The sequence below is a fragment of the Gymnoscopelus braueri genome (genome assembly GCF_963280865.1).
Source record: "Gymnoscopelus braueri genome assembly, chromosome: 2".
NCBI classification, from domain to species: domain Eukaryota; kingdom Metazoa; phylum Chordata; class Actinopteri; order Myctophiformes; family Myctophidae; genus Gymnoscopelus; species Gymnoscopelus braueri.
The window spans coordinates 43,040,286-43,066,672 of record NC_137604.1 but is presented as its reverse complement, the minus strand read 5'-3'; the positions used below and the strand labels follow the sequence as shown (position 1 = coordinate 43,066,672).

General features: G+C 41.3%; 2 protein-coding genes across 3 annotated transcripts; one reads left to right on the top strand and one right to left on the bottom strand.

Moving 5' to 3' along the window:
• Positions 1 to 756: 756 nt before the first annotated feature.
• rnf150a (ring finger protein 150a) lies at positions 757 to 17,224 on the bottom strand. Its single transcript, XM_080453909.1, has 7 exons — positions 16,715 to 17,224; positions 7,020 to 7,270; positions 5,452 to 5,523; positions 5,160 to 5,242; positions 4,878 to 4,974; positions 3,861 to 4,077; positions 757 to 894 (listed from the first exon to the last, which is right to left on the bottom strand). The coding sequence occupies exons 1-7, from the start codon at positions 17,175 to 17,177 to the stop codon at positions 776 to 778; spliced, it is 1,302 nt and encodes a 433-aa protein (XP_080310035.1). The 5' UTR covers positions 17,178 to 17,224; the 3' UTR covers positions 757 to 775.
• A 1,645-nt stretch (positions 17,225 to 18,869) lies between these two features.
• On the top strand, positions 18,870 to 26,293 carry znf330 (zinc finger protein 330). 2 transcript variants are annotated; one of them, XM_080453923.1, is made up of 10 exons: positions 18,870 to 18,890; positions 20,067 to 20,238; positions 20,729 to 20,748; positions 20,869 to 20,939; positions 21,251 to 21,327; positions 21,667 to 21,793; positions 22,473 to 22,577; positions 22,743 to 22,789; positions 25,213 to 25,330; positions 25,722 to 26,293. In XM_080453923.1, exons 2-10 carry the CDS (start codon positions 20,119 to 20,121, stop codon positions 26,027 to 26,029), a joined length of 993 nt encoding a protein of 330 aa, XP_080310049.1. In that variant the 5' UTR covers positions 18,870 to 18,890; positions 20,067 to 20,118; the 3' UTR covers positions 26,030 to 26,293. The 2 variants fall into 2 exon arrangements, with proteins under 2 accessions (XP_080310049.1, XP_080310048.1); XM_080453922.1 differs by having other exon boundaries at positions 18,873 to 18,894.
• The last annotated feature ends 94 nt before the right edge of the window (positions 26,294 to 26,387 follow it).

The following is a 26,387-nucleotide window of genomic DNA, read 5'->3' as shown; positions in this document are numbered from 1 at the left end:
ATCCCGAAGGATGGACCCTTCTCGGGTCAGGTGTGGCACACGTGCTGCCAAATTTACACCCCTGTCCTAGGAGAACCTCATTTGACACTTAACACAATGGACACATTCAGAATGAACTTGGTCATATTAATTCATATACAGCCAACCCCCAAGGCTTTTTGGGCCCTTGGAGGCCTGGGGCCCCAAGACATACAGTAGGAGTCCCAAGACCTCACTTTGGAAACCAATGCTTTAGAGCTTGACAAATAGCCAAAGCATGGTAAGCTTTCTTTTTGTTTCCAGAAAATCTGTGTCATATGTTGTGATAAACTGGTGAACCTTTGTATTCTTTTTCAAGTGTGTGATATAATTTCTGTAGTGATCAATTGGTGAATCTTTCATTTTGTTTGTCTAAAAATGTACCAGAAAAGAGTTTTGTTTCTAAGATAAGGGTTTATGTAAAGTCCTTTTGTAAGGTTGAAAACTGAGACTACTTTCTTTGGTAGACACAGTCCACCTGGCACCCCTAATAATAATAACAACCGCTGCAACGCATGAGAAACCTTTCTTTTGGCTGTTCAGCCTGTCAGAACAGACAGAAAGGGATGTTGTGCTGCTAAGTGAAGTCGTATTTCAAGGCTGTCTCTCTTTTTTGTGAAGCCACTTCCAGACTGGAGCCAAAGACACACTGAGCCTCCGGAGGTCCCTGAGTCTCCGTTCCACCCTGTTCTGATCCTCGTCTCTATGGCAACATGCCATTATTTCATTTTTTTTCAACAGCTTGGCTGTGATTGACTCAGGAGGACTTCAACTCGCCACATTCCTGAACCACAGACAGATCAATGCTGGATATACCCACCTCCACGGTCATGATGGGAGAGGTGTCGGAGTCGCTGCTCAGAGAATGGTGCTCACCTGACAGAGAGAGAGAGCACAAATACAGGTGTTTAAAGTAATACCTTCAATCGAAAATCATTCTGGATAAGAGCATCAGTTAAATGCCATAGGAGGCATATTGCATATCACTAGACTTAGCAGCATACTATAAATATCTATTAAAGACCTGACGATGCTCCTAACAAAGCAAAATTAAGTTTTTAATAATTGGAATCAAATCAGATATTCATAAGGACCCGACAGACCGTTTCATCCACCCATGGTCGCTTCACTCTGGTATGAATGAAACCCACTTCAGTTGCAACATTACAGGTACTTTGTCATGACCAGCCCTCCAGTGACAATGACAGATTGTCTTGTTGATCTCACAACACAGTGTCAGCTTGCTAGCATTGAGATACTGTATTGGTTACGTTCAAACACAAGTGAGCCAAAAGTAGCACCTTGTTGTGAATGGATATTCAACACTAGTGTCTGCCTAACACACACACACACACACACACACACACACACACACACACACACACACACACACACACACACACACACACACACACACACACACACACACACACACACACACACACACACACACACACACACACACACACACACACACACACACACACACACACACACCTAATTCTTAGCCCTTTCAGCTCTATTCCAGCCTCCAGGGTCCAGTATAAAAAACAGCGATATAAATCCTGGGCTGAGACAAACCAGACTTCTGGCACTAGGGGTTGGCCAGTGGACAGCAAGAACAATAATAAAATCATCAGGGAGCTCATTCAATGACATCAGGTTGAAGAAAGCAGCGGTAATACAGTATGCAGCTATGACTAAGCGGCTCTATACTGTTCTGCAACGTCCTTGAAAAACAGACTGCCTAAAGTTTGGTTTCCATACACAGTAACCACTTCTATCATCCTCCAACTCGTTTTCGACCAAACAGCACATTCCAATTAGATTAGACATCTGCCATTTGAAATTGGTGATGTGCAACTGTTGAATATTGACGAGACCAAGTTTAAAACAAAGTATGGTACTTCATAAAAGGGACCTTCATATGATAAATATTCTTCCCTAAGTCACTATCTGACTAAGCATTTTGCTCTGACATGTTTTATTTTCCTCCCCCAGGATGTTACTCCAGTAACTCCCACCAGTAGCAGTCTACAGGAAGGTTAAGGTGGTTTGTGATGACTAACGGCCACAGTGCTGTGACTCAGCAGGACTGATGCCTGTGTTCAGTGCAACCCACAAGTCATTACTCCTGACAATGTTTCGCATGTCAGGGACTTAAAACACGGAGCTAAAAGCCTGTTAGAAAAGTGCAGTATGGCTTTGGTCTAACAGTTCATGTTTAAGGCCAGCTGATGGTTTTAATCAGAGTGACATACAGAAAGTTAGAAGGCAGTGTCTTGCTCAGTGACATTTCCAAAGGACACACTGGTATTGAGGGAATTGAATCGGGCCCTTTCTGTTACGGGGCGGTCACTCTGGTCACTCTAATTGTTGTTAATTGAAAGATGGATAGTGGTAGAAAACAACCAATAAGTGATTTGTTGCAGTTTCAATCCCAAAATCCAATTAGGCCTACTGGCGTGTCTGAGCAAGGCTCTGAATCACTATAAATACAAAAATATAGATAATTGCTCACTCACTATAAATTGCCCTTAAGAAGAGTGACAGCTAAAGGTCTCCTAGGGCTACGTTTCTAAGGTGTTGTGGAACCTTTGTGATAAAGGGCATTGGTAACTGTGCAACAGGTTGTTTATGGTAGGTCTTGTGCAAGCTAATAGGGTGTCATTACAAAGGAAGCATTAAGCTGTTCCTGGACACTGACATTAAGGTAGAATGTTTTGGTTCACAGCTCCACCAGCTGCAGCTGGAATTTCAGCCGAGGCAGACAGGAAATGGGCTGCACCAGTGTAAACACACGCCTGTGGCACTCTGAGGCCTGAGAGGCCAACATGTGTTGGCAAATGTACGCACGCACTTAAAACGTGTCAACATGTATTGTATACATGTAGACACAAAACGCGCGCACGCACAGCACACACACACACACACGCACACGCACACGCACACGCACACGCACACGCACACACACACACACACACACACACACACTAAACTGCTAATAAGGTGGGAAGCAGCTGTGAGTAAAAGACATGTGCTGTGCTTTAGTTGTTTGCATATGGTGGTGCCATGTAAAACAGCACTTTCTCACCTCTCTTTATAAACTGTACCATTGTATTTGGGTTAGCTTGTGACTTGTGTAAGAGAACACTATTCCTTCTGTCCTATATTGCCCAAGAGGATCTAAGAACTGATTGAGGAGCACTCAGACAGGTGACGTCTGGCCTAGTTTAAGGCCACAGGCTAAACCATCTGGGCCCACTCACAATAATGTGTGCAGTGAAGAAGCAGGACATTGTTTGAGAGAAACTGTGCCCTTTTTCTGGCAAAGACACAGCCGCTGATGTGCTCTATTTGGAGAGAATCATGCTAGATCCAAGTATAGTGCCTTCCAGAAGATGCATTGTTCATGTACTACAAGGCACTCTAGAGACAGAAAATATCGCTCCTCTTAAGTCAGAGAGAGAGAGAGAGAGAGATAGAGCGAGAAAGGGGGGTGGGAGACAGGAAGATAAAGGGAGTGTGTTTGTGTGCTCATATTGTTTAATTAAAGGTGAATTTATGGTGAGCTAATGGTGCTAGGAGTATTTACTAAGCAATCAGTAAATATACTGACACCACATTTCCTATTTATACATGACTCCTGCCACAATGCATTAATTATATACCAAGGGGTGTTGGGTAGCATGTCTTTATACAGCAGTAAACAGAGTTCCATTGCTGTGTTTTCACCAACTTTATCCTGCAAGACTTGAGGTAAGTATGTAAAACTTCAGAAAAAACACAAGCTGCCTTGTACCTGAGATTGTATTAGGTGTTCTGTCCTCCACCATACTTACTGCTGGCAGTGTTTGTTAGGCTTTCACCGTCCAGCGGTGGCATTTCTGGGTCATGGTAGAGAGGCTGCAGCCCTATTGTTCTCCCTGCCGCGTCCTGCAGCACCACCGAGCTCTCATTTACCGTGACGTCACTGGCGCCGGTGATGGGGTTGGTGGGCGGACCCCCCACTGAGGCCTCGTAGTCTGGTGGGATGTCATCCAAGCAGTCTGCATGGGACTAGAGAGACGTTGCATAAGGGGACTTGAGGGAAGGCACCATCAAGGGTACCTCATGGGTTTGCCATTGTGGACCTTTCGCTAATACAGTATATTTTCTTTTTTAATTGTGTTTTTTGTTATTGTGTTCTACTGTATGGAGAATTAAAACAGCAAGTTGTACAGTCAACAGCCTTTTGTTTAATAATTGTATTCACAATTCTCTATATTAGGTATATATACTGTGTATATATATATATATATATATATATATATATATATATATATATATATATATATATATATATATATATATATATATATATTTTTTTTTATCTCACCTGGATGAATTTGTTTTCTCTACTTTGTGTTGGTTTATCATTGTATTTGATCATCTTTATTAGATAAATGTTATTTCAGAAACAGTGTACAGAAACGTGAAATCACGGGCAGTCAGAGGAGAGACATAAGTGCCAAGATGAGGGTCAGATTCGAACCCGGGTCCTCGCGCTCCCAAGGAGTATCATTTGTGTACTAACTGGCTGGTTTTATATGACCAGTCCTGTAGTGCAAATGCACTCCGTCTCTAGCCAAAGCTGAATTGTTGTACGATGGTGTCGCACAATGAAAATTACAATACAATGGATGCGACAAGTTGTTAACTTGTAGATCTGACTGCAGAAACGACGTGACTGATTTGACAGGAGCCTTTTTTTCCCCTTTCTCTAAATACATTCAATTCTGTTTATTTAACAGGTGTGTACTGTATGTACATACATACAAACACTGTTGTAGATGGCCACACCATAAAAAAGGCCTTACCGGTATGCCCAAGGCTTTGAGGATGTTCACTTTACACATGGGACAGGTGCGGTGATCTTGTAGCCAGGGGTCCACACAGTGTTTATGGAACACATGCCTGAAAACAACCACCCAAAAACTGACATGTCATGGTGGACACTATTGATGAACTGATATAGGATAGTCATAGGTGTAAAATATGTATTAATTCTATACCTCACAAATAATAGATAATGACAATGTTTTGTTGGTGCTACTTCTATGAACTGATGGATAATACATGTTCTAGCTTGGTTGTTTTACCTGCAGGGTAATATCCTCACAACATCATTGGGCTTATAGCCCTCGATGCACACGGCACAGTTGTCAAAGTCCGACTCCGTTTCCTAGAATAGAAGACAAGAAGAAGACTTTCTCTCTCTCTTTTTCTTATCTCATAGATCAAAACAAGGAGGAGGGGTTTCAAGCACAATGACAAATGTGATACATTTGAGACACTCTACAACCTTTCCTCTAAACAAAACACGAGACCATAATTTAGGGTTAGGGTTAATGGGTTGAATTCTAATGCTACTGAAACCAAATAAGACTTTACCATGTCTCCTTTCTTGATGGTCCGTACTTGAAGCTTGCTGATGGCCTTCTTGGCTGCATCTCCAAGGCGTCTCTGTAGGGCCAGAAAAAATCTTTAGGATAAGACATAAAAGGACTCTCGGGTGGCGCAGTGGTAAAAGTGCCTAGCCCACCACCGCGGAGGTCGTGGGTGCAAATCCACCGCGGTGCATCCAGCTTTCTTGAGTGTCTTCTACACGAACACAATTGGCCCATGTTCAGTGGAGGGAAGCCGGGCAAGGAGGGTGATAATTGTCACTGTACATAATCCTACAGACTGGGGCGGCACCTGGCAGCAGGGAGTGTTGGGCAGGTCGGCAGGAGGAGTAGGCGGGAGGAGAATGCTCTACGTCCTCCCGGTGGGGGCTCCTCACTGGTAGGATACACCAGCAGTGACAACACAGAAATGTGTGTGGGGAGGAATCAATTGGCATAACGACTCAATTAAAAAGGGGTAAAAGGCTAAAAAAGAAGTAAAGGATAAGACATAAAGTCATATGCTTGTTTCAGTCCATGTGTACCTACCCATTTTCTTTGTAGATTTAGTCTAATAGTAGAATAATAGCAACAAACAGAGATTACAAAGACAAGATAAGGGCTAAATCGGAATTATGTCTCACTATGTGGCAATCCCTTGATAGAACTTAATTTAAGTGTTTTTTCCCCAGGTGAAAATGTAAGGAATAAGGAGGAATAAACGCTCAGGCGTTTCCAGCACAGTACTCCCATTGAATACAATTCAAAACATATGCTGCGCTCAGGAAAAAAGAACGCCTTGGTGGAAAGGAAACAGCTTAGGAAAAATGTAAACAATCGTCACCATGGCACCCCTTCGTACGATAACCTGCATGGTGATTTACAGCCATTATGGACGTCACAAGAACCGCCATCTGGAATATTTGGGTCAACAGAAACAAGAGAGAAGACGAGGGCTTCTATTTGCACTGTGGGGTCAAAGTGCCAGCATGCAGTCTGGGTTTTGATGGTCCACTGGTTTGCCACATTTCCACCGGTCCAGCTGCCGGTTTAATTTTGGTCTGCTGGCTGGTCAGCCTCGCAGGACACATGCCAGACGGAAAATTACCTGTACTGAGCTGCTATCAAAAATGAGAACGATGTAAAACTGTAAAGAGGCATTGTGAGGCATCAGATCCAATTTGGAAAAACCACAATGGAAAAACACAATGGCGATATTTTAGATGGCAGTGTGCTCTAGATGCTTGCCACTTTTTGTAATTTAGCTGACAACTTCTTGTTGTCAACTTTAAAAGATTAGAGGTATAGGAAACAGCCCATGTGTTCCAAAAGGAGAGGAGAGTGGTCTTAGTTGCTACTGCTCCATCAATAGGCCCCTAACACTTTTCCCCCTCCATCTGTATTATTTACAATGCTACAGCTCCTCTGCTAGAGCTGCTCTAGACCTCCAAAATGGCAGACTGGGGAAAAGTGAGTGTGCCCATAGCAAAGCGAAAAGGGTCTATTGACCATTTTGCTCTTAAGATCTCCCTTCTAATTAAACCAAAGTGCGTGCACATGCAGAGTCAGACATACCTGGTTGCGGTCTCGTGCATTGGCGTAGCGGAACCTCTGGATGTAGTAGAAGACAAGCCAGGCCAGTGAGATGATCATGAGGACAATGAAGGAGATGGAGACGAACACCACGGACGTTCTGCTCACGTACTTCTGCAGGTTCCGTGTTCCGATGGTGATGTGCACCAGGACGGTGATATTTCGCTCTAGCAGGGCCACGATCTCACGACCTTTAGGTTCTGGGATCATGATGGCCACTATGTCACCTGTACCTAAGGACCCACACAAGGACAGCACATATTGTCTCATATTCATGTTTTCATCACTTCAACTCCATAGTCCATACAAACTATTACACGTATTCTATCCACACAAAGATATCACCCATTCTTCCACTGTATGCCAAGACTTCTATACATAATACATACATAACAGGGCATTCAAGAACGAAGTGCACAGGGTTGAGTAAACAATACAAAGAAAGAAATCCTTGTAGAAAGGCTTTGTCATCAGAGGCAGCAAGCATTTGATGTGGCAAAGGCTACTTTTATATTGACACTTCCCTGCTGGCTTATCGTTCTTATCGCTTCATGCTCCTGACTTCCCTCATTGTTATTGTTCAACCAAGCTTTGCTTATCCTTTACCTCTGGGGAAATTAAGGTCTTTTATCTTTAAAGAATATACAGTAGCTCACTCAGCTCACATGTAATGAAGTAGAGAGCTATTCCACTGTGTCACTATTCCTACAGACAGAAGAGGAATGAACAGCATCCACCATTGACAGGAAGCTAAAGGAAAGCAGCACATGGGGACATAAAGCCTGAGTGCGTTGTCATTCTCAACAGGGTGAACAGATAATACAGCCTGAGCAAATGGCTCTGAATGAAACAAGAACAGTATGTGGGTGTGTGTACTGTAAAAGGATTACACATTTAGTAGTACTACTACTAACACTACAACACATAATGTTCAAAAACAACGGCATCCCAGAAACACTAAAGCCAAATTCAAATGATTGGATGTGTCTCTCAATGACTAGAGTGAAAAGATGTTGTACAAATGAGTCTTTACAACAAAAATGAGAAAAAGTCTGAAAAAAGCAGTATAAGGATAATGAAATGAGACAAATGGTCACATTTTGAGGGCTTTTAACTAAGGAAAACCAGGTAGAGGCAAGATCTGCTCCGTTTACAGTAAAACTACTGGGTCAATCTGTATTAGCAACTCCACGCCAGCCACTCCAACAGAGTATGGGGGTTAACCATTAAGCCTCTTTTAAAAGTTAGTCAGCTTTAGATAGACAATCCCTGCAAAAGAATGTAGCTAGGAGTGACCATCTGGATTGGGTTTTGGAAGGAATTAAAGAAAAATAAGAACCGTCTTGGTACATGATACAGGAGTGGTGTAAAGGGAAATGCACATGCCTGCCTGCTTCAAGAGTTGAATTGCATCTGACTTTCTTCTATGCAATGTGCAGAAACGCATCTATTAATTCACATGACAAGTACAGTGTGACCCCGTGGATCCAAGTGGGTACGAAGATATAGTGTCGCTCGCTGTGTGAAGAACCATGTATGCTCCGTCATACAATGATGTTGCGCAACAAAAATAGCAATTTAAGGGCTTTTCACACGGGGTGCAACACAATGCCTGTGTATGCGCTTGGATCCATGGGGTTGCACTACGCTCATCTTGTGAATAGATGTTTTTTCTACTCGTTGTGTAGGAAAAAAAGATGTTCGACTCTGCAACAGTTTCATAGGATCACACCTGCTTGTCGCTATGCCTGTCAGATTGCCAACACATCCCTACCTGACCGCTCGCCTCTGATTGGAAATGAATTACTAGACGACATGTTCAGAATCAGAATCAAACTTTTTATTGTCACATCACAGTACAAGTAATATGGGTGAAATGCTTAATTGTGCAGGCCCATTAATGCAGTTAAAAGATAGAGAATAGAAGTAGAGCAGTAAAACGTGACTAATGTGCATAATATTTTAAGAGACATGAGTGTATCTGTAAAGGAGAGTCCTATTAAAACACAAGACATAGATCAGATCAGTCTGTGCATTAAAACACAGTTGAGTTCAGTGCACAGTGGCCACAGGCTTAGCTCCTATTCAGCAGTCTAATTGCTGCTGGATAAAAACTGTTCAATAGTCTGGTGGTGCTTCCCATGTTAAAAGGCCTCTACAAGCTCATAGAACTTGTTGATTGGCTATTTTCGGTTCACTCTCGTACAATGATATATAGAATCAGGCTTAAAAAGGTTTCGCCTCGTTCTCAGCTAGGTCTCCACTAGGCTTATGATAACGTCATACAAAGGGGGGCATGTCACACTATGTGCAAAATAACCTACATGTACATACAGTATACCGCCTACTTCATAGTTGGGAGAAATAAGGATAAGGCCAAAACCAATGCCATTCAAGTGATCCCTAAGCCTGGACTCTTCTCTTTCTTCTGCTATGACGCAGTTAGACAAAAATAGCTGCTTCTAAAATAAGATGGATAATATCAATCCTAGCAGAAACTGGTCATGGGATCATCTCCATAATTGAGAAGAGCAAAGAAATGTGCAAAGCCAAGAAAAGATACTACAAATGAGCAGATGATTTTTCGAAGACACTAACCTGTTTAGTGCCAACTTAAGCCCTTTATTCTGATGAACAGCCTCCAGGGGCTGCAGACTTTACTGTGCAGTCACTCACTAGATAGGGATGATCACCAAATTAAATGACATCCTCTCTATTGGCAAAGTTGCAAAGACATTTGCGTAATGTTAGTGAGTGACAGTAATACCAAGTACAAGTTCCTCCACATGATCTCCACCTACTAAAAACACAGACTCCAAAAGTCATGTCTTTCATAAAGATCAGTTCATAAGGCTCAACACTGATAGGATTCATATACGTGTTGCTTCCACACAGCACTTTTTGTGTTCCTGTACAAGAGAGGTTTGTGTGCTTTGTCGCAGGCAAGACCAATTTAAGACGTGCCCAGTGAGTTTCTTGGCACCGGGGCCTCTGAGCCACTACAGCCCATTTCTGCTGGCTCTTGAGGGGAGAACAGGCATGAAGTGTTGGCATTCAAAGCCTTCCCAATCCATTCATCACATCCCTTATTTTCTGCCCCGGTGCATAGGTCTATATCCTGCGCTTCTTTCATGGGTTACTTCAACTGGTCACCTACTGTAAACCATCCGGGATTTCGATTTTTGTCTCTCTTAAAACTCTCTCCCCTCTCATCTTTCTTGGTCTTTCCATCTCCGACTCTATTCCTGTTGTGGCTACAAGCAGGGGCTGCACAATTATTCATAATCATACATTTGTCACTTTAATCATCTCTTACTCATTGCATCCGACCTGGCTCATTAGCAATGTCACATACAACTATCTTATGTGCTATATAGACCAATTATTTGTTTACTAACATTGAGACTGGACGCACAGGTGATTGTTTCACACAATCAATTCCCAACCTGTTGTTTCGGGGTGCGCTGGTTTCAGAGCACCCCAACCCCCTCTTGTGTGTTGGCTAGTGAGGCGCGTCCTAGCGAGACCTGATAGAATGTGTTTCATTGCGCGCATACTGGTTGCACGCATACTGGTTCTGATCAGTGTGACGTCGTCTGTTAAGGGGTCTATAGGCTACATATTATGACTTAAACATTTAATTTACTTTAACTTGTGTGAATGATACCATGTTTATAAGAATTGTAAAACAAGTTGTTGCACTCACAAATAAATATGTACAACTTTTAATAACGCACAGCAACAGAAGGAAACACTCACACTTTCAGGAAACCTGAGGGCTGAAACACAGCTGCACACCTGCCCCGCATTCCTCTACAACAGCATCTGTATGACTCAGCCATGTATGCCACTTTATAGGGGCATTTCACAAATAAACATTCAGAATTATATTTCTGTGGAACAATCTCTCCCACAGATTTCACCAGAGTCTGTTGTTCTTTTTTGTTGTTTACATTTTTTGGAATTTAATTCTTAATAAGGCCAGGTGGCTCCATTTGAATTTAAAATCTATATGTCCAACTTATTTTGGGTCACACGGCCTCACAGGCCTTGATTGGGAAATATCCGATTTCATGCAGGGCTGAATCAGTTGTGCGCGCGCGCACACACACACACACACACACACACACACACACACACACACACACACACACACACACACACACACACACACACACACACACACACACACACACACACACACACACACACACACACACACACACACACACACACACACACACACATTTAGTAGTACTACTACAAGTAAGACGCACGAACGCGGGAAGCGAACGCAGCTCGAAAATATTGTGTATTTACGGACTTGTAATCCGTGTTATTTCACCGTGATGGGGAGAGAACATTGACAGTGTGTGTGTGTGTGTGTGTGTGTGTGTGTGTGTGTGTGTGTGTGTGTGTGTGTTCTTTTTGCAGGCTGTTGTGCGTTGTAATCAGAGCATTGTCTAAATTCCTGCACTCTGGCGCACTCGGGTGGCTGCTTACAGGCAGTGCACGCATGTGAGTCACATGGGTGCATGCAGCCAATGAGAGCGTGACTGCACACAGAACACAGAGAGACTCACACACAAGCCGAGCACGGTTTCATAGTAAGCTCCACTTGCGCGGAGGCGCGCCTTCGGCGTGCCTCCTTCCGCTGCGTTCGCAACTAACACTACACCACATACTGTTAAAAAATCACACCCTGTGTGAAGTGGGCGGTGTCTTGCTAGCTAATCACAATACTGAATGGAGTCAACCAATCATGTACAAAAGATAAATACATTTATTGAAACACTCTTTATGATGGACGAAACCATAACTCGAAAAAAACAAAGTTTTGGTTTTTTTCGAGTTATGGTTGCTTATATAGGGCTATGCACATGTGTCATGTGACACTGGCCAATCACAGTCCTGAATAGACTGTGATTGGCCAATCACAGCGCAGGATAATTCTACAAATTTCCTGGGCCCAGATCTCAGCGCAGGAAAATGTACATTTTTCCAAATCTCACTTATAGGGGCGGTTTCACCGCCCAAAAACAGCAGCATCCCAGAAACACTAAAACCAAATCCAAATCCAAATGATTGGATGTGTCTCTCAATGACTAGCGTGAAAAGATGTTGTACAAATGAGGAAAAAGTCTGAAAAAACTTTTCTATTATAAAGAATGCTCACATTTGACTGAGGTAGCATTATGACGCTGGAATCCAGGAACGCCGAGATCCGATTATCCGATTATGGACCAGATAGCGCTTTATTGATTATTGAGGAGAAATCTGTCCTTTGGATTAACAACATATCCTGTCCTACGTCGGAATGGGGAATGGATATGGCACAGCTAGATTTCATCCATTCTGTATCCTCATCATATCAGATGGAAAGACTTATTAGGCTATTGTGTGGCGTTCATGTGATCAATATCATAAATGAATAGCACAAATTGGAGGTGCGCCTGTTGACTCCTGCAATATAAGCCACACTTACGAAACGGAAAACACGCTAAAAGAGATTGATGAATCAGACTGTGAACGTGTAAAGGTGCGGAAATGCGCAAAGTACAAAATATGTGCGGACCCGAGCTTAGTAAATGAGGCCTAATGTTTCACTTCACAAATTTAGATTATTATGAAGACGATTGCCTAGCAAGGATTGCTTTTATGATCAATTTTAACTTACGGTCATCGGCTAAAAGAAAGATGTGATGAATACGATGCTATTTGGCTGTATTGGTAGGGCCCCACTCTTCCCATTAATAAACGATTTTAAATCAAACATTAGCTGACACAAATGTAGAAATAACTATCTTTTTTTATAAAGATAAGATACAGAGAACAGCTCAGCGAACAGCTCCCAATCATTTCTATGTCAGGTGCATGGTCAAAACAAACAGACAGCACTCACAGAGGAGGGCAAAAAAGTTCCACTTGTGTGTGTGAGTCAGTGTACATGAATACCAGCCATAATCATTCTGTATTTAATTATACCAACTTTATGAACGAATCAATCTTCATAATGTGACACAAAAGCATGTCATACCGTATATCCAATGGCAGCTATGTCTATGTCAACCCCCCCCCTTCTGTTTTCAACAGACCTGATCTTTCCCCTGTCCAGAGATGAGACCCTTAGCCTTTCTTTTTAATACTTTATTGCAGGTTCGTACGATCCATTTCATCCATAACAAACTTACAAGTTTTCTTCACTTGTTTAATTCATCCTGCATCATTTAAAATAAATTGATAATACAAAAAAATAAGAAAAAAGGGGGAAATAAAGAAAGTAGAGATAAAGAAAGTAGAGATAAGAGGAGAAACAAAAGGGCTAGGAATAGCTTTCCTGTAGTACTCCTAAATTTACTTTTTCACTTCATGTATTTATGAGTCCCATTTACTCCAGTTTCTTTTAAATTCATATTTAGGGCCTCCAATATTTATTGTTTAATTCTCAAGCCATTTAGTACTCAAGTTTAATTTACATCAATCTCCAAGAACAGCAGTACTTGGACACTGGTACAAGTAGTGACTATGGCTTCTGAAACTCTTTTAATGTTCCACTCAAAAACGATTCCGAAACGCACTTTTCAGCTGTATGCTGTCATTGTAGGCTACCTGTCATGTTCAGTTGTAATAATTCCCATAAGAACACGCACAAACTGCAAAGAGGAGAAATTAACTGCATCGCTCTGGGACCAACAAAAATGTCTCACTCCTAGTGGGTTTGCGGCATGGAGTGGCCCTACCTAGCCTACTAGCTGCATGCTAAATTGCAGTGGTAGTGAGAGACAGCAGTGAGAGAACGGCCTGAGATCTGCTGCCGTACAAATAGGCTACAGAAAAGATGATTTCTTCCACAAATCATCTCACGGGCTGGATTGGACACCTTTGCAGGTTGCATTTGCCCCACAGGTTTGACACACCTGCTTTAGGCCATAAGTAAGTCAAGTTAGTAGATTTTAGGCCATGCTATTACTTTAATCTTTTGATTACAGTTCCATGTCAGATGAACCACGAGGAAATAAAAAACTACAACTTTGCATAACAAATTACAAGCCCCTGAGGCTAAACTCCCCTGAACCACTTTTACTGAAACCTTTCTGATCCAAATTGTCAAATGCATTAATGTGACATTATTGATGTCTGATTTTCCTGTTAGTTGTCAGGATGCTTAGCAAAGACAAAAAGGTACATTTGTGATTTGAGACAAGCCCATTAGTAATACCAACTCTGGGTATCAAAAACAATATCCACTTTGTTGCCAAGTTTAGGATGTTGCTAAAAAAGGAAACAGCAGCAACAATGCTTGTCTTACATCTTTATTACATAATTTAGGACTTAGACTTAGCACTGATGACAAGATAATGGCTAACGTGTGTGTTCTACATCTAAAATCAAATGTACAAATAATGTCCTTGCATTGCCAAAACGTGTCTGACTTTTCTCATGCAGGTGGGTACATTAGCTCCACCTTTATGAAAATAAGAGACAGGTGTGAATTTACAATGGAAATTCAAATTGTCACATGGCAAAGAGCCTGTTCACAGCTAGCAGTCTAATAGTTCCTTTATCGTTTCCAGAGGCCTGGGCAGTATTAATAATATTGAAAGATGTGTTTAAGCAGTAGAAAATTAGACATGAAGCACAAGGAGATAAAGCATTCTGGGGCCTATAAGAATAATAGAAAGAGATGCATTGAAAGACTATCTTAATGACTAGTCTATTACCAATCTTAGCCAGGAGAGTTCCAAGACTATCTTAATGACTAGTCTATTACCAATCTTAGCCAGGAGAGTTCCAATCTCAGCTTTGTGCACTAGCTGTATGTATGCCACTTCTATTTGTAGACCTATCACATGCACAATAGCCTGATTCCCACTGGGGAAGAAAGGCATTTGGAAGACTGAAAAAGCACTTTCACCACAATTGGGTTTTTTGAAAAGATGCTGCCCCCTAAGTCTTATGGTTGACTGAGGGAGCTGGAAAAGTAGCTTATCCTCCTTTCACTGTGTCAAAAAGCCTGGCAGTGGAGTTAGTATCTTCTATGTTTATATCCTTCTTCTGCCTAATCAACTCACAAAGCATGGTCAGTGCATATGTACATACTGTATGTGGTCAAGACAGCAGTGCAATTCCTCCAGGGTCCCCACACATTTTTAGCAATGAATTTCCAAAACTTTTCCAAAACTTTTCCAGAATATTTAGCCCAATTTCCAGGCCTATATAACAATCATTCAGCGCAATAATGTGTCTCTTACTCCTATGTAGAATGCCCAAAGACAGGCAGTGTAGCAAAAATAAAGCATAGAATATAGAATAGTACAATTTCATTCAAAATTTCGTGCAAAATTAGGGCATAGCTCACTGGAAGACTCATTATGGCATCCGTATGACTTATTTTATTTAAATAATATATGCCATCACACAGCCCGTTCGGCGAAAAAATACTTATGTTACATATTTCGTGTAATGTTATACATGTTTATGAAAATGTTTTGTATTAACAAAATCAATAGCCAAAAACAATGCATAGCCAAATATTTTTCCAGGACCCTTGATAAATTCCAGGACCTTTGATCAATTCCCAAACTTTTCCAGTACTGGATTTTTTTTTTTTTCAATTTCAAAATATTTCCAGGAATTTCATGACCGTGGGGACCCTGTTCCTCTACAGATTTAACACATTTGGCCTGGACCTCCAATTTCTCATCAAGTTCTACAGGTTCTCTACAGAGAGCAGCATCCTGTTTCTATGTACTCTGCCCGGCCCCTTAGGCTCTAGGGTGGTGAAGACAAATGGACCAGGAGTGAGCTAAATCTAGTCTAATTAAAGTGATGCCAGAGGAAAGACAACAACAGTCAGGGATCACAAACATTTCACTCTACTACTGTCTGGCAAGCTTCTATTCTACCACATCCCCCATGATCATGCTCAATTTTTATACTTTTTCTATCACACTTTATTATATGACAACGTATTCATCTTATTGTACAGAGCCAAGAACAGTCTTCAAGTATAGAGGGTTTAAGTGTTTAATGTGCAGAAGATTTATTAACAGTTTATAAATGTATATATAGTAAAACCAACACGATCTTGGCATGGCCTGCATGGATAAACAAAACCAAAAACCATCATGGGTTCATTTTGTTACCCTTATGTCCAATGGTCAAATTTGTAATGCAATAAAACCTTTTTTCTTATTGAATAATAATAATTATAATAATAATAAACTTTGAACCTGGATACATCAGCCACAACAAATACATATTAGCTGGGATTATCATTATCTTGAATGTTCAATCCAACTCCAAACCTAGCCGCAAGCAACTCTTAGATCCTATTTTTAATTAAAGTGTTGGAGTGATTTCCAAGGAGGCATCCCAACTGGAACACTTAGAAAAATTATCACCTGCACAGATTTTATTGACAGAAAGTATCCTATGGTGGATTTTTATAAAACAAAAACTTTGAATATAGTAAGAGCTTAATTCAAGCTTTCCATACAGCTGCAATGTTGGTGAGTTTGTTGATTACAATCAGATAGGACTTTAATTTCTGTTTGGATGTATGGGCTGACAAGGGTTGATATTGCAACTCTAGAATCTGGAGTCTAGATTCCAAATATAAAAAATAGGATGTAAGACTTGCTTGCGGCTACTCCAAACCCAAACACTAGCCTTACCTGGGTGAGGCATTGTTATGGTGTCGTTGGCATTGCTGGAGCCCACATTGTAGATGACAACAGCCGAGGCGTTGTGGCCGGCAGCGTTGCGGATCTTCTCCCGAAACGAGCAGTTCCCAGCCGCGATCAATGCCACCCAAGCCCTGTTCTGATACATTCTGGAGAACTTGACGTTTGGGTCGCAGGCTTGTCTGTCTTGCGAGTGAGAGCCTGAGGGCATCAGGACCAGTCCCCTGGCTTCTCTCTTCGGCGAGTGCTCGCCATATCGACCACACTCCGTCTTCTCCGTTTTGATCTCTGCACTCACGGGGTCCAGATAGGTCATGTTGACAAAGGCCGTGTACCACTCCTCCTTCTCCGCGACCGTGAAGTCCAGACACAACAAGTGAACGAAACAAAACGACGACAGCAGCCACGTCGAGAGAGCCAGACTGCGGCAAGCCTGGATGAGGGACACTGCCATTGTGCTGCTGCTGCTGCTGGCTGCTCACCTCTCTCTCTCCCCAGCAGACTGAGTGTGAGCAGAGCAGCTAAACCCACCTTGTCTGTCCTCCTCCTCCTCGGGCTTAGAAAGAACTAAATGTTGGGGGGCCTAACGCATTGAGCCGATGAATCACACTTAAAACCCATAACAACCACCACACTTTGGTTTACAGTAGTGATTTCTAGAGAGTTGCAGCCAGGATTCCATCGAGCAGACCCAGAAGCCTCAGCAGCACCTGCGAACCTAGCCATGGATCGTCTGTCACGACCGTCATGAATGAACTTCAACCTGGTGTTTGCACTTTCTCCCCGTTTGGCCCGTACATCTACAGAAACGTTCAGATTTCAAATATAAAGTGCATACCCCATGGCCACAGATCTTACAATTATGTACGGGCCCTCAGAAGTACCCATATCCTCCACATTGTTCAATAAAAATAATTTTAATCCGATCGATGGTTATTTTCTCCATATGCTTTCCAACTACGCGACCCTATCGGTTGGGAGTTGTATTGCACGCTGATACATTAACTTTATAAGAAAATGGCCACCGATCGGATTAAAATGCTTTTTATTGAACAATACGGAAGATACAGGTACTTCTTGAGGGCCCGTACATAATTGTAACATCCGTGGCCATGGGGTAAGGACTTAATATTTGAAATCAGAACGTTTATGTAGATCTGCGGGCCAAAAAGAGAGAAAGTGCAAACACTAGGTTGAAGTTAATCCATAACATGTATATTTCAGGGCTACTGCGAACCATACTCTGTTGTTGTTCGTGTGTCAGCTGTGTTCCGTCTCTGCTCGGGATTGGTTCACCGGCCTACACACGTGAGTTAGACGTCATTTGATGATATCTCACAGTACAGCCAGAAAAGTGCTCGCCAAAATATCCAGGTTACACCCTTTGAATCTGCCCCCGGGACTGGACCCGGGCTCAAGGCGTTGTTCATAATCATAAGAATCATGGCAAAGTACCATCATAATAAGACCTCATTTACAGATAGATAAACAGAAAAACACCACCACCAACAACTAACGTTCAAGCCGCTTATTTCAAATAACCGCCTATTGTAATGATCACGGTGATCACCCATAGTTCACCCAGGTTTGTGCGGTGTTTGCTGCCATCTGCTGTGTAAAGTGGATATTACCATATCCACGGGCGAAGATAATTCTTTATGGCACTTTTCTGAAATAATCATAAAGTGACTTGCCTCAGTTTGGTATTCCATTCTGACACCAAATTGTTGTTTAGGTCCTCGGTGTGGTCCTACTGTCTTACTAGCAGTACTGGTGGTGTGTGACTATTCAGCTGAAGAAATCCTCTGTCTGTGGAAAAGCGGCGGGCCGGGGAACAAGATGACACAAGGCAGTGTCTGGCGACAGGTTCACCAAGTTTATTGCACTGTAGTGTACATTGCTGAACTTTGACAGCCGCCTTAAATGACTGCAGAGAGACTGTAGCCTACTTTTATTCGTTCAGACACACACACACCCACACACATATATATAATTTATTTAAAAGATTACATTTTGTGAACATACATTGTGTGCCAGTGAGTTATACTACTAGAACCACAACTAATCGGAACCAAATAAGTCGGAACCAATAGCGGCGGAACACATTTCGCCCGAGCCAACCTTAATGCCGTACCTGCCACATTTCCCCTCTCATCAGCGGCTACAGGTTTGTGTGGATTTATTTCTCAACACAAAACAAATGAAAACAGATATATATATATTACAGTTCTGGTACATTTTGCGTGACTAAATCCCATAACTAGACAAGTTGTTGTAGTGTTACAAGTGGTTGTCAGCTAACTAAGCTATTACAACTTATTTACTCTGACGCGAACCTTCATGTTAGTCTAGCAAGATTGTGGGCTGACACGTTCACACGTAAAACAACATTCATTTATTTAAACGTGTATTTGGGAGGGACAGCACATTTTAATGAACACCACACATACAGTGCAATGTAAATACGCTGGATTTGATTTAGCAAGAATGATAATTTACATCCGTAGTCCCCCATGCAGAAAACAAGCAACATTACAAAAAGAGCACATTTAAACATTACTGAAAGGGTACAAACAGAAGAGAAAAAAGCAGCAGTATAAAAGGCCTAGTTTTAACCTAAAATACCAGAGACTCAGGAAAACTAACAGAAACAAACCTACATTTAAGCCGATTTAAAAATGGTCACGTTTGATTGTCGTTGGACCTTAAAAGATGTAAAGAATATACTTTATCTAAAGAGTTAGATGTAAGTCACCAGCTTTGTTTGCATCAGTCCATGACATCAACCCCTCTAGGAGGCAGGGGACGATGCGTTAATGTTGACATACCATACCTTACATTAGCTAACAGTGGTTCCCAATGTTGCCATGTCGGCTTATTATAAGCGACTTTGAGCTTGTTTTTCTGTAAAGTCGCCTGTAAATATTGGTTAGTTGCAGGTTTCGTTTTCTTTGGGCTTGTTTCTAAAGTGTAGTTGCTTATGTTTGGCTTGCTTCCCAATGTTGTTTAAATATTTTCATGTCAAGGACCCCCAAATCAATATGTAATTATCCAAGAACCCCCATCTGAAAATATGTTGGGCCAGGGAGGGACCCCCCATACAACATTTGTGTTTTGAAAAATATTTTCCACTTTTCCCCAAGATTTTTTGTTGTTGAAAATAGCAGATCTACAAGCTCACAACGCGTCGCATTGTAACGCATTGTGAACTTGTAGATCGGCTAATTTCAAAAAGCCGCTGTATATAGGTTATATCGCTTCTTTTGGGCTTAATGATTTCATAGAACTGGTTGCTTATTTTTCTCACATAAGCTGGCAACACTGGTGGTTCCTCTGTTTGCAGATCTAGTCACATCTTCACCAAGAGTGTACGCGGTTCTCCTGTTGGGATCAAGATGCCCAAAAAGAAGACCGGCGCACGGAAGAAGGCAGAGAGTCGCAAGGAGCGAGAGAAACAGACTCGAGCCAACCGGGACCATGTTGACGTAGCCAAGCATCCTTGCAATTCATCCATGGTACGTATTGCATGACACAGAATCAGTGGTGGAAAGTAACTAAGTACATTTACTCAGGTACTGTACTGATGTACAATTTTGAGGTATTTTTACTCGACTGGTCTGGAGTATTTCCAATTTTCAATACTTTTACTACTTCTCCATTACACCTCAAAGGCAAATATTGTACTTTTACTCCACTACAGTTATTATATTATATATTATATATAAAACTTTAGTTACTAGAGTTACTTTGTAGATTTTGACTATTATTACAAAACAATCATTAACCACTTCAGCCCTATATACATTTTGGCCATTTGAAAATAGCCGATCTACAAGCTCACAATGTGACGCAATGCTTGAAAATTTGTACTTTATACTTTTGGTACTTTAAGTACATTTAGATACCAATACTTTTGTACTTTTACTCAAGTAATTTGCATTGCAGATGTAACATTTCACAATAACGTTAATCCTCCTAATTATGTTATTGCGTATCTTTTCACAGGAATGTGATAGATGCCAGAGGTAAGCAACATAATTTGAGTGCAGAGTCAGACCCTGTATTGAAATATCAATGTATTAACATTAACCAACCAGCATTCAAACTCATTGCTTTAATTGTCATTCCCTGCCTTCACTTGGTAGACGACAGAAGAACAGGGCTTTCTGCTACTTCTGTTCATCAGTGCAGAAGATGATCATGTGTGCCCAATGTGGTGAGTGGTCTTCATTTATTTACCTAAACACACGGTGTGACCTAAACATCTGCATTATTTAGAATGAGCACTTACTAAATGGAGTTTCTTGTTGGTGAGAGAGTGAACGTGTCATTTTGGTCATTAAGTGGCTTCAGCCTACACCTTTTTGGTCTGTTTCACTTATCCATATGAAATGAATACATTGTATTTTTTCTTATGACCAAAATAAACTACTACTACTACTACTACTACTACAATTGGGCCCCTCCCAACAAAGACGGGGAAGAGTGATTGTAAACATATATGTATACTTATGTTCTTGTTAAAAGGCAAAACCAAATGCATGAAGGCATCAGACTGTGTTATCAGACATCCCGGGATACACAGCACTGGAATGGGCATGGTGGTAAGCTACCAATATGTTTAGTCTGATTTTGGCATGTGTACATGGTGCTATCCTGTTTTTATGTAGTTTTGGATGCCAGTTTGTATGAGACGATCCTGATTTCCCCATTACGTTTGTGTCCTCCCAGCTGCAAATAAATGCCAGCCAGACCTCAGATGAGTTATAACATCGTCGTTCTTAATTCCAGTTGAGAGAACCCAGTCCAACCTGGATATGCAGTTGGGAACCGTAGATGCATACTGTACCTAGGCCAATACTTAATTTTGCTGTATGTGATGGTGAAAAAAGATTGCACAGGCTAAGATATTTTCATTTATTTTCCTTCTTATTAATGACTAGGGAGCGGTTTGTGACTTCTGCGAAGCATGGGTGTGCCATGGTAGGAAATGCCTCAGTTCCCATGCCTGTGGGTGTCCCTTGACCGATGCTGACTGCATTGAGTGTGACCGCTGTGTCTGGGACCATGGTAGGACCAATTCCAGTCCATGAACATCTTGAATTTGCTCTACATTGGGGGGAAATTAGCCCTGGTCCAGAGCGTTCGTGAGTTCTCTCTAACGCCCTGCCAGGCGCTCGGCTCTCAGCCCTGACAAAGAATTCCACTGTCCTGCGAGGGCTCCAACTGTAGTTGAAAATGAACAAAACTTCTGCGCTACTCACCGAAACAAAAGCTGTTTTGTGTTGTTGAAAGTCTATTCTCCACGGTGGGAAGCCTCTCAGCACCCCACCTTCTCTGTATAATACACTTTTGGGGCAGAAAATAAAATATGTCCGAGACGGAAATTATTTTATTTACTCCACTGCGCCCTCTACAGATCTTGTCAATATGAATTACCATTGACCATATCTGTAGAGGGCGCAGTGGAGTAAATACAAATAATTTCCATTTGGCGGACATTTAATTTTCTGCCAAAAAGTGATTAGCGAAGTCGTTTTGTTTATTTTTACTACAGTTGGAGCCCTCGCAGGGCAGTGGAATTCTATGTCAGGGTTGAGAGCCGAGCGCCTGGCAGGGTGGGAGAGAGAACTCACTAACGCTCTGGACCAGGGCTAGGGGGAAACTACAAAATAGTACAAATATTTGTGGTTGTTGAGGTATTAAACATGTCTTCTGTTTTTCTATTATTATTGTTTACCTGCAAAAGGGGGGCGGGTATATCGCTGTTCCTTCTGTCACAACTTCCTGTGTGAGGATGATCAGTTTGAGCACCAGGCGAGCTGCCAAGTCCTTGAGGCTGAAACGTATAAATGTGAGTCAACTATTTGTTCTAACTGACAAGTCAAGTCATTTCTATTCTCACAGTTCAAAGGAAAATTACAGTTCACTACAGTTCAACACTTTCAAAGGAATGTTGCCTGAGGGTATGCATTTGGTTGATGAAAAGTATATTCATATTTATTTTCATGTTTTTTAGGCATTTCCTGTAACAGACTGGGACAACACTCATGCCTGCGTTGTAAGGTGAGGCTGCTAGATATCCTTAAACTCAAAATCACTCCTGTCATTTTGCTAATTGAACCGCTACATCCTGGAATCATTGCTAATGGTAAAGAACATTACTATTAAAGCTACAATCTGGAGTTTGGAGTTTGTGTGGAGTTTGCATGTTCTCCCCGTGTCTCCTAGGGTAGTTAATACCCTCACAAAAACATGTAGTAATCCTGGTCGCTATACAGCCTCCCCCATGACAGCCGGGGCGCCTGATGGAGGGGAAGGGAACTGGTTGGAATAACGTGTTCCTTCCACGCGCTACGTCCAACCAGGGAAACTCCCCCCTGTCAGGTGACAAGAAGGTCAGTTGGCTCTCATGCATTGAAGGAAGCATGAGCTCGGCCCTGGCCTCCCTAGGCTGTGGGGGACTGGTGTAGTGCTGGTGTAGCGCCCAGGATCACTTAGGAAATTGGCACTGGGTGAAAAATAATGGGTTACAAAAATCGCGGGATAAAAAATGTAAGTAAAAAAAAAAAAAAGCTACAATCTGGGACTGATTTGAGTCTGTTAATGTAATATAACTTGCACATCTGCAGTGGTTGGTGGAGCTAGGTGGTCTCCCTACTATTCCACTGAGAAATCTTGACCCTGGTGTTGGGTAGGACACTGACTGGTTGATAATGTCAATAAAGGTATTTGAAGCTGATAGAGCACCAGATTGGACCATACACTGTATAATATAAGGATTGGCCCTAGATGCACCATTATCTTTATTGTAGTTTGGTCATCGTTGCAATTACCTCTCTCCACCAGGAGAGAGAGTGGCTTTAAGACAAAAAGACAGGTTTAGTCAGTCATAGGGATGTGACCATTTTGGGTTTTTGCAGTTTGACGATTCAGAGGCATTAATAGAAGAAATTGTTTGATTTATTTATTTCAATTATCTGCCACCACCATGTTCATAATTTATTTCTAAGTCATGTTTCAAAAAAAATCATTTTAAAGTAAACGTGTTTGCTTGACAATTCGTAGTCATGTCTATTCATAATTTGTTTATTGTGTTGAGGGGAAAGCATGCGCATCCTCCACTACTGCATGCTACGCCTGCTACAGGGAGAAGTTGTTCTTTCCTACCCAACTCTCCTTCCTGCGCTGTCATCGGACAGGGGTATTCTTCATAAATGGGGCATTGAAAGTATCGCTAGTATCGTGTCAGTGTTTTATCCACATTTTGTCATTGACATAGGTAATACTAAATCTAATTAATTCATCACTAAGCCTGATTTACACACAACGAACGGTGTCACTTGCCGAAAATAGCAGATCACCGCATCGCGTTCTTTAACATGATGTAGACATGTGAGATACAAACTGTATGCTGCATATTTTGCACTGCAATGTTTCTTCATTTAGTTTGTCGAAATCGATCCACATAGTGTAAAGTTGCAAGCAGCAGCAGGATTTCAACTACATTGATATACCGACCTGAACATTTATTTTCTGTTAATTAAACGGAGAGACCGGTTACTGAACAAACACTCCATAAAAATTATTGACAATCTAAATAAAAAACTTTATCACTTACAGCACCTTTCAAATAGATTAATAGTATTTGTATGAAATAACTAGTTTGCCTCAATTGAGGTAAAATACAGTATCTGTAAATCTGACATTATAGTATTGATTGAAATTTTTATTAGGCAAAAGAATGTAAAACAACACAGTTACATTTATAATACTTTTGTCTAAAAGGTCCGACCAAAAAAGTCCTTGCGGACTTGTTTCCGTTGGGGTCCTTAAATTAATTTCATAGACATATATAGTAGCAACCAATAGTACTTATTATTACCCATGTTATTTCCTTATGCTTTGGTGAATACTTTTTTTTTTGTGAAAAAAAAATATATATATATATATTTTTTTTATTTTTTTTCTGTTGGTATGCTTATGCTATATGTTTCCTGTCTTGGGCATTCAGCTTTATATTCATTGTCTTAAAGCTTGTGACATCTGTTGATTTTGCTGATTGTTGTTGTAATACCACGAGGGTCCTCCCCTCAGTGGCTGCCACTGGGCACAGATAGACTCCTTTTTTCCATAAAAGGTTTTGTTAACACTGATGACGGCTTCTTGCGGGAATGCATTAATCTTAAGCAATAAGACTTCAAATCAATATCACAATTACTTAAGATTTTTGCCTTGATTACGATTAATGATCAGTTATTTAAAATAATAGTGAAAATAGCTAATCAAATAATACAAATGTTCCTGTTGATTCATTGATATATAACTAATTAAAAAAGATATATAATAATCCTTGATTAAAGTACATTAGCAAGATATTAGTCGGTTATTGGTTTTAAATATCGGTTTGTATGTTTTTGGTAAATTGCGCAGTCCTAATTCATCTTCACATAAATATAAGGTGATGGATTCTGTTTTTTATTTTCCAGGCCTGTTACTGTGATGACCATGCCAGAAGTAAGATCTTCAAACATGAGAAAGGAAAAGCACCACCATGTCCAAAATGTGGCCATGAGACCCAGGAGACCAAAGACCTCAGCATGTCCAGTAAGTGATTTTCTTTATAAACCACTTACTGAACAATAACGTGGGAACCAGGGAATGCCATGAGGCCACAGTGACCTTCATGCAATTCCACAATGCCTCAGCTGTCCTGGCTTGGCCTTTGTGTCAAATGTACAACACCAAAGGCACCACTAAAAATGTCAAATATGGTATGATCTCTACTGATTTGTGCCAGTGTAAATCAATAGGAGATCATCGATGGAACCATATGCATTATTTGCAGAATGAGCTAAAACAAAAGGGAATGGAGTAAAGCATATCAATTTATAATGTACCACATACTTGGAAATGGCTGAGTTATACAAATGACAAGGATTATATTTATTTTAGGTCTGAGAGATGTCAGATATCAAATGTGTGTCTCTGTCTGCAGCTCGCTCTGTGAAGTTCGGCCGGCAAAGCGGTGCCGATGAGGATAGCTATGGCTACGGCGCGTCAGGGTACGATTCCTACTGGAAAAACCTGGCTTCTGGAGGTGGAGACCAAGAGGAAGACGATGACGATGATGAGTATGAAGAAGATGAGGATGAAGATGACGACGACGATGAAGATGACGACGACGACGAAGATGATGAGGCGGAAGAAGATGAAAAAAGTGAAGAAAAAAGTGAAGAAAAAACTGAAGAAGAAACTGCAGCGAAGTCCCTGGCCGATCTTAAGTTGGAAGGGACACCTGCCTAAAAAAAGATCTGTCACACTATTATGCTCCCCAGAGAGGGAGAGATATAGGCCTACGCAGGCAGCAAGTGCATAAGACTACATTGTGTTTAATCCCAAATGTTTTATGTATCCCTTTTTGGAAGAAATATGAGATCATTCTGAATTACTCATTCAGAATGATTACCATTTTTTTTCTCGAATTTGTGTGGTCATTTTGTCAGCCCAAGACATGAGTTGCGTACTAGCCATTAAAAAGTAAGATTTGCTTCTTTTTTGTTGCAAACATTATGTCTCCATTTCTCTATTTTGTTCTTCCTTTTTTAATGACTCACTGTTTTACTTTTGTGGTGTATGCTATGCCAACCAAATGGGTGGTACA

Excerpts from the sequence above, each read along its gene's own strand:
- rnf150a (XM_080453909.1), bottom strand. The coding sequence starts at position 17,177 with ATGGCAGTGTCCCTCATCCAGGCTTGCCGCAGTCTGGCTCTCTCGACG. Across the intron at positions 5,243-5,451 it reads CCATCAAGAAAGGAGACATG|GAAACGGAGTCGGACTTTGA; the intron begins GTAAAGTCTTAT and ends CTTCTATTCTAG. Across the intron at positions 895-3,860 it reads CCTAACAAACACTGCCAGCA|GTGAGCACCATTCTCTGAGC; the intron begins GTAAGTATGGTG and ends TCTCTCTGTCAG.
- znf330 (XM_080453923.1), top strand. The coding sequence starts at position 20,119 with ATGCCCAAAAAGAAGACCGGCGCACGGAAGAAGGCAGAGAGTCGCAAG. Across the intron at positions 20,749-20,868 it reads GAATGTGATAGATGCCAGAG|ACGACAGAAGAACAGGGCTT; the intron begins GTAAGCAACATA and ends TTCACTTGGTAG. Across the intron at positions 22,578-22,742 it reads TGAGGCTGAAACGTATAAAT|GCATTTCCTGTAACAGACTG; the intron begins GTGAGTCAACTA and ends CATGTTTTTTAG.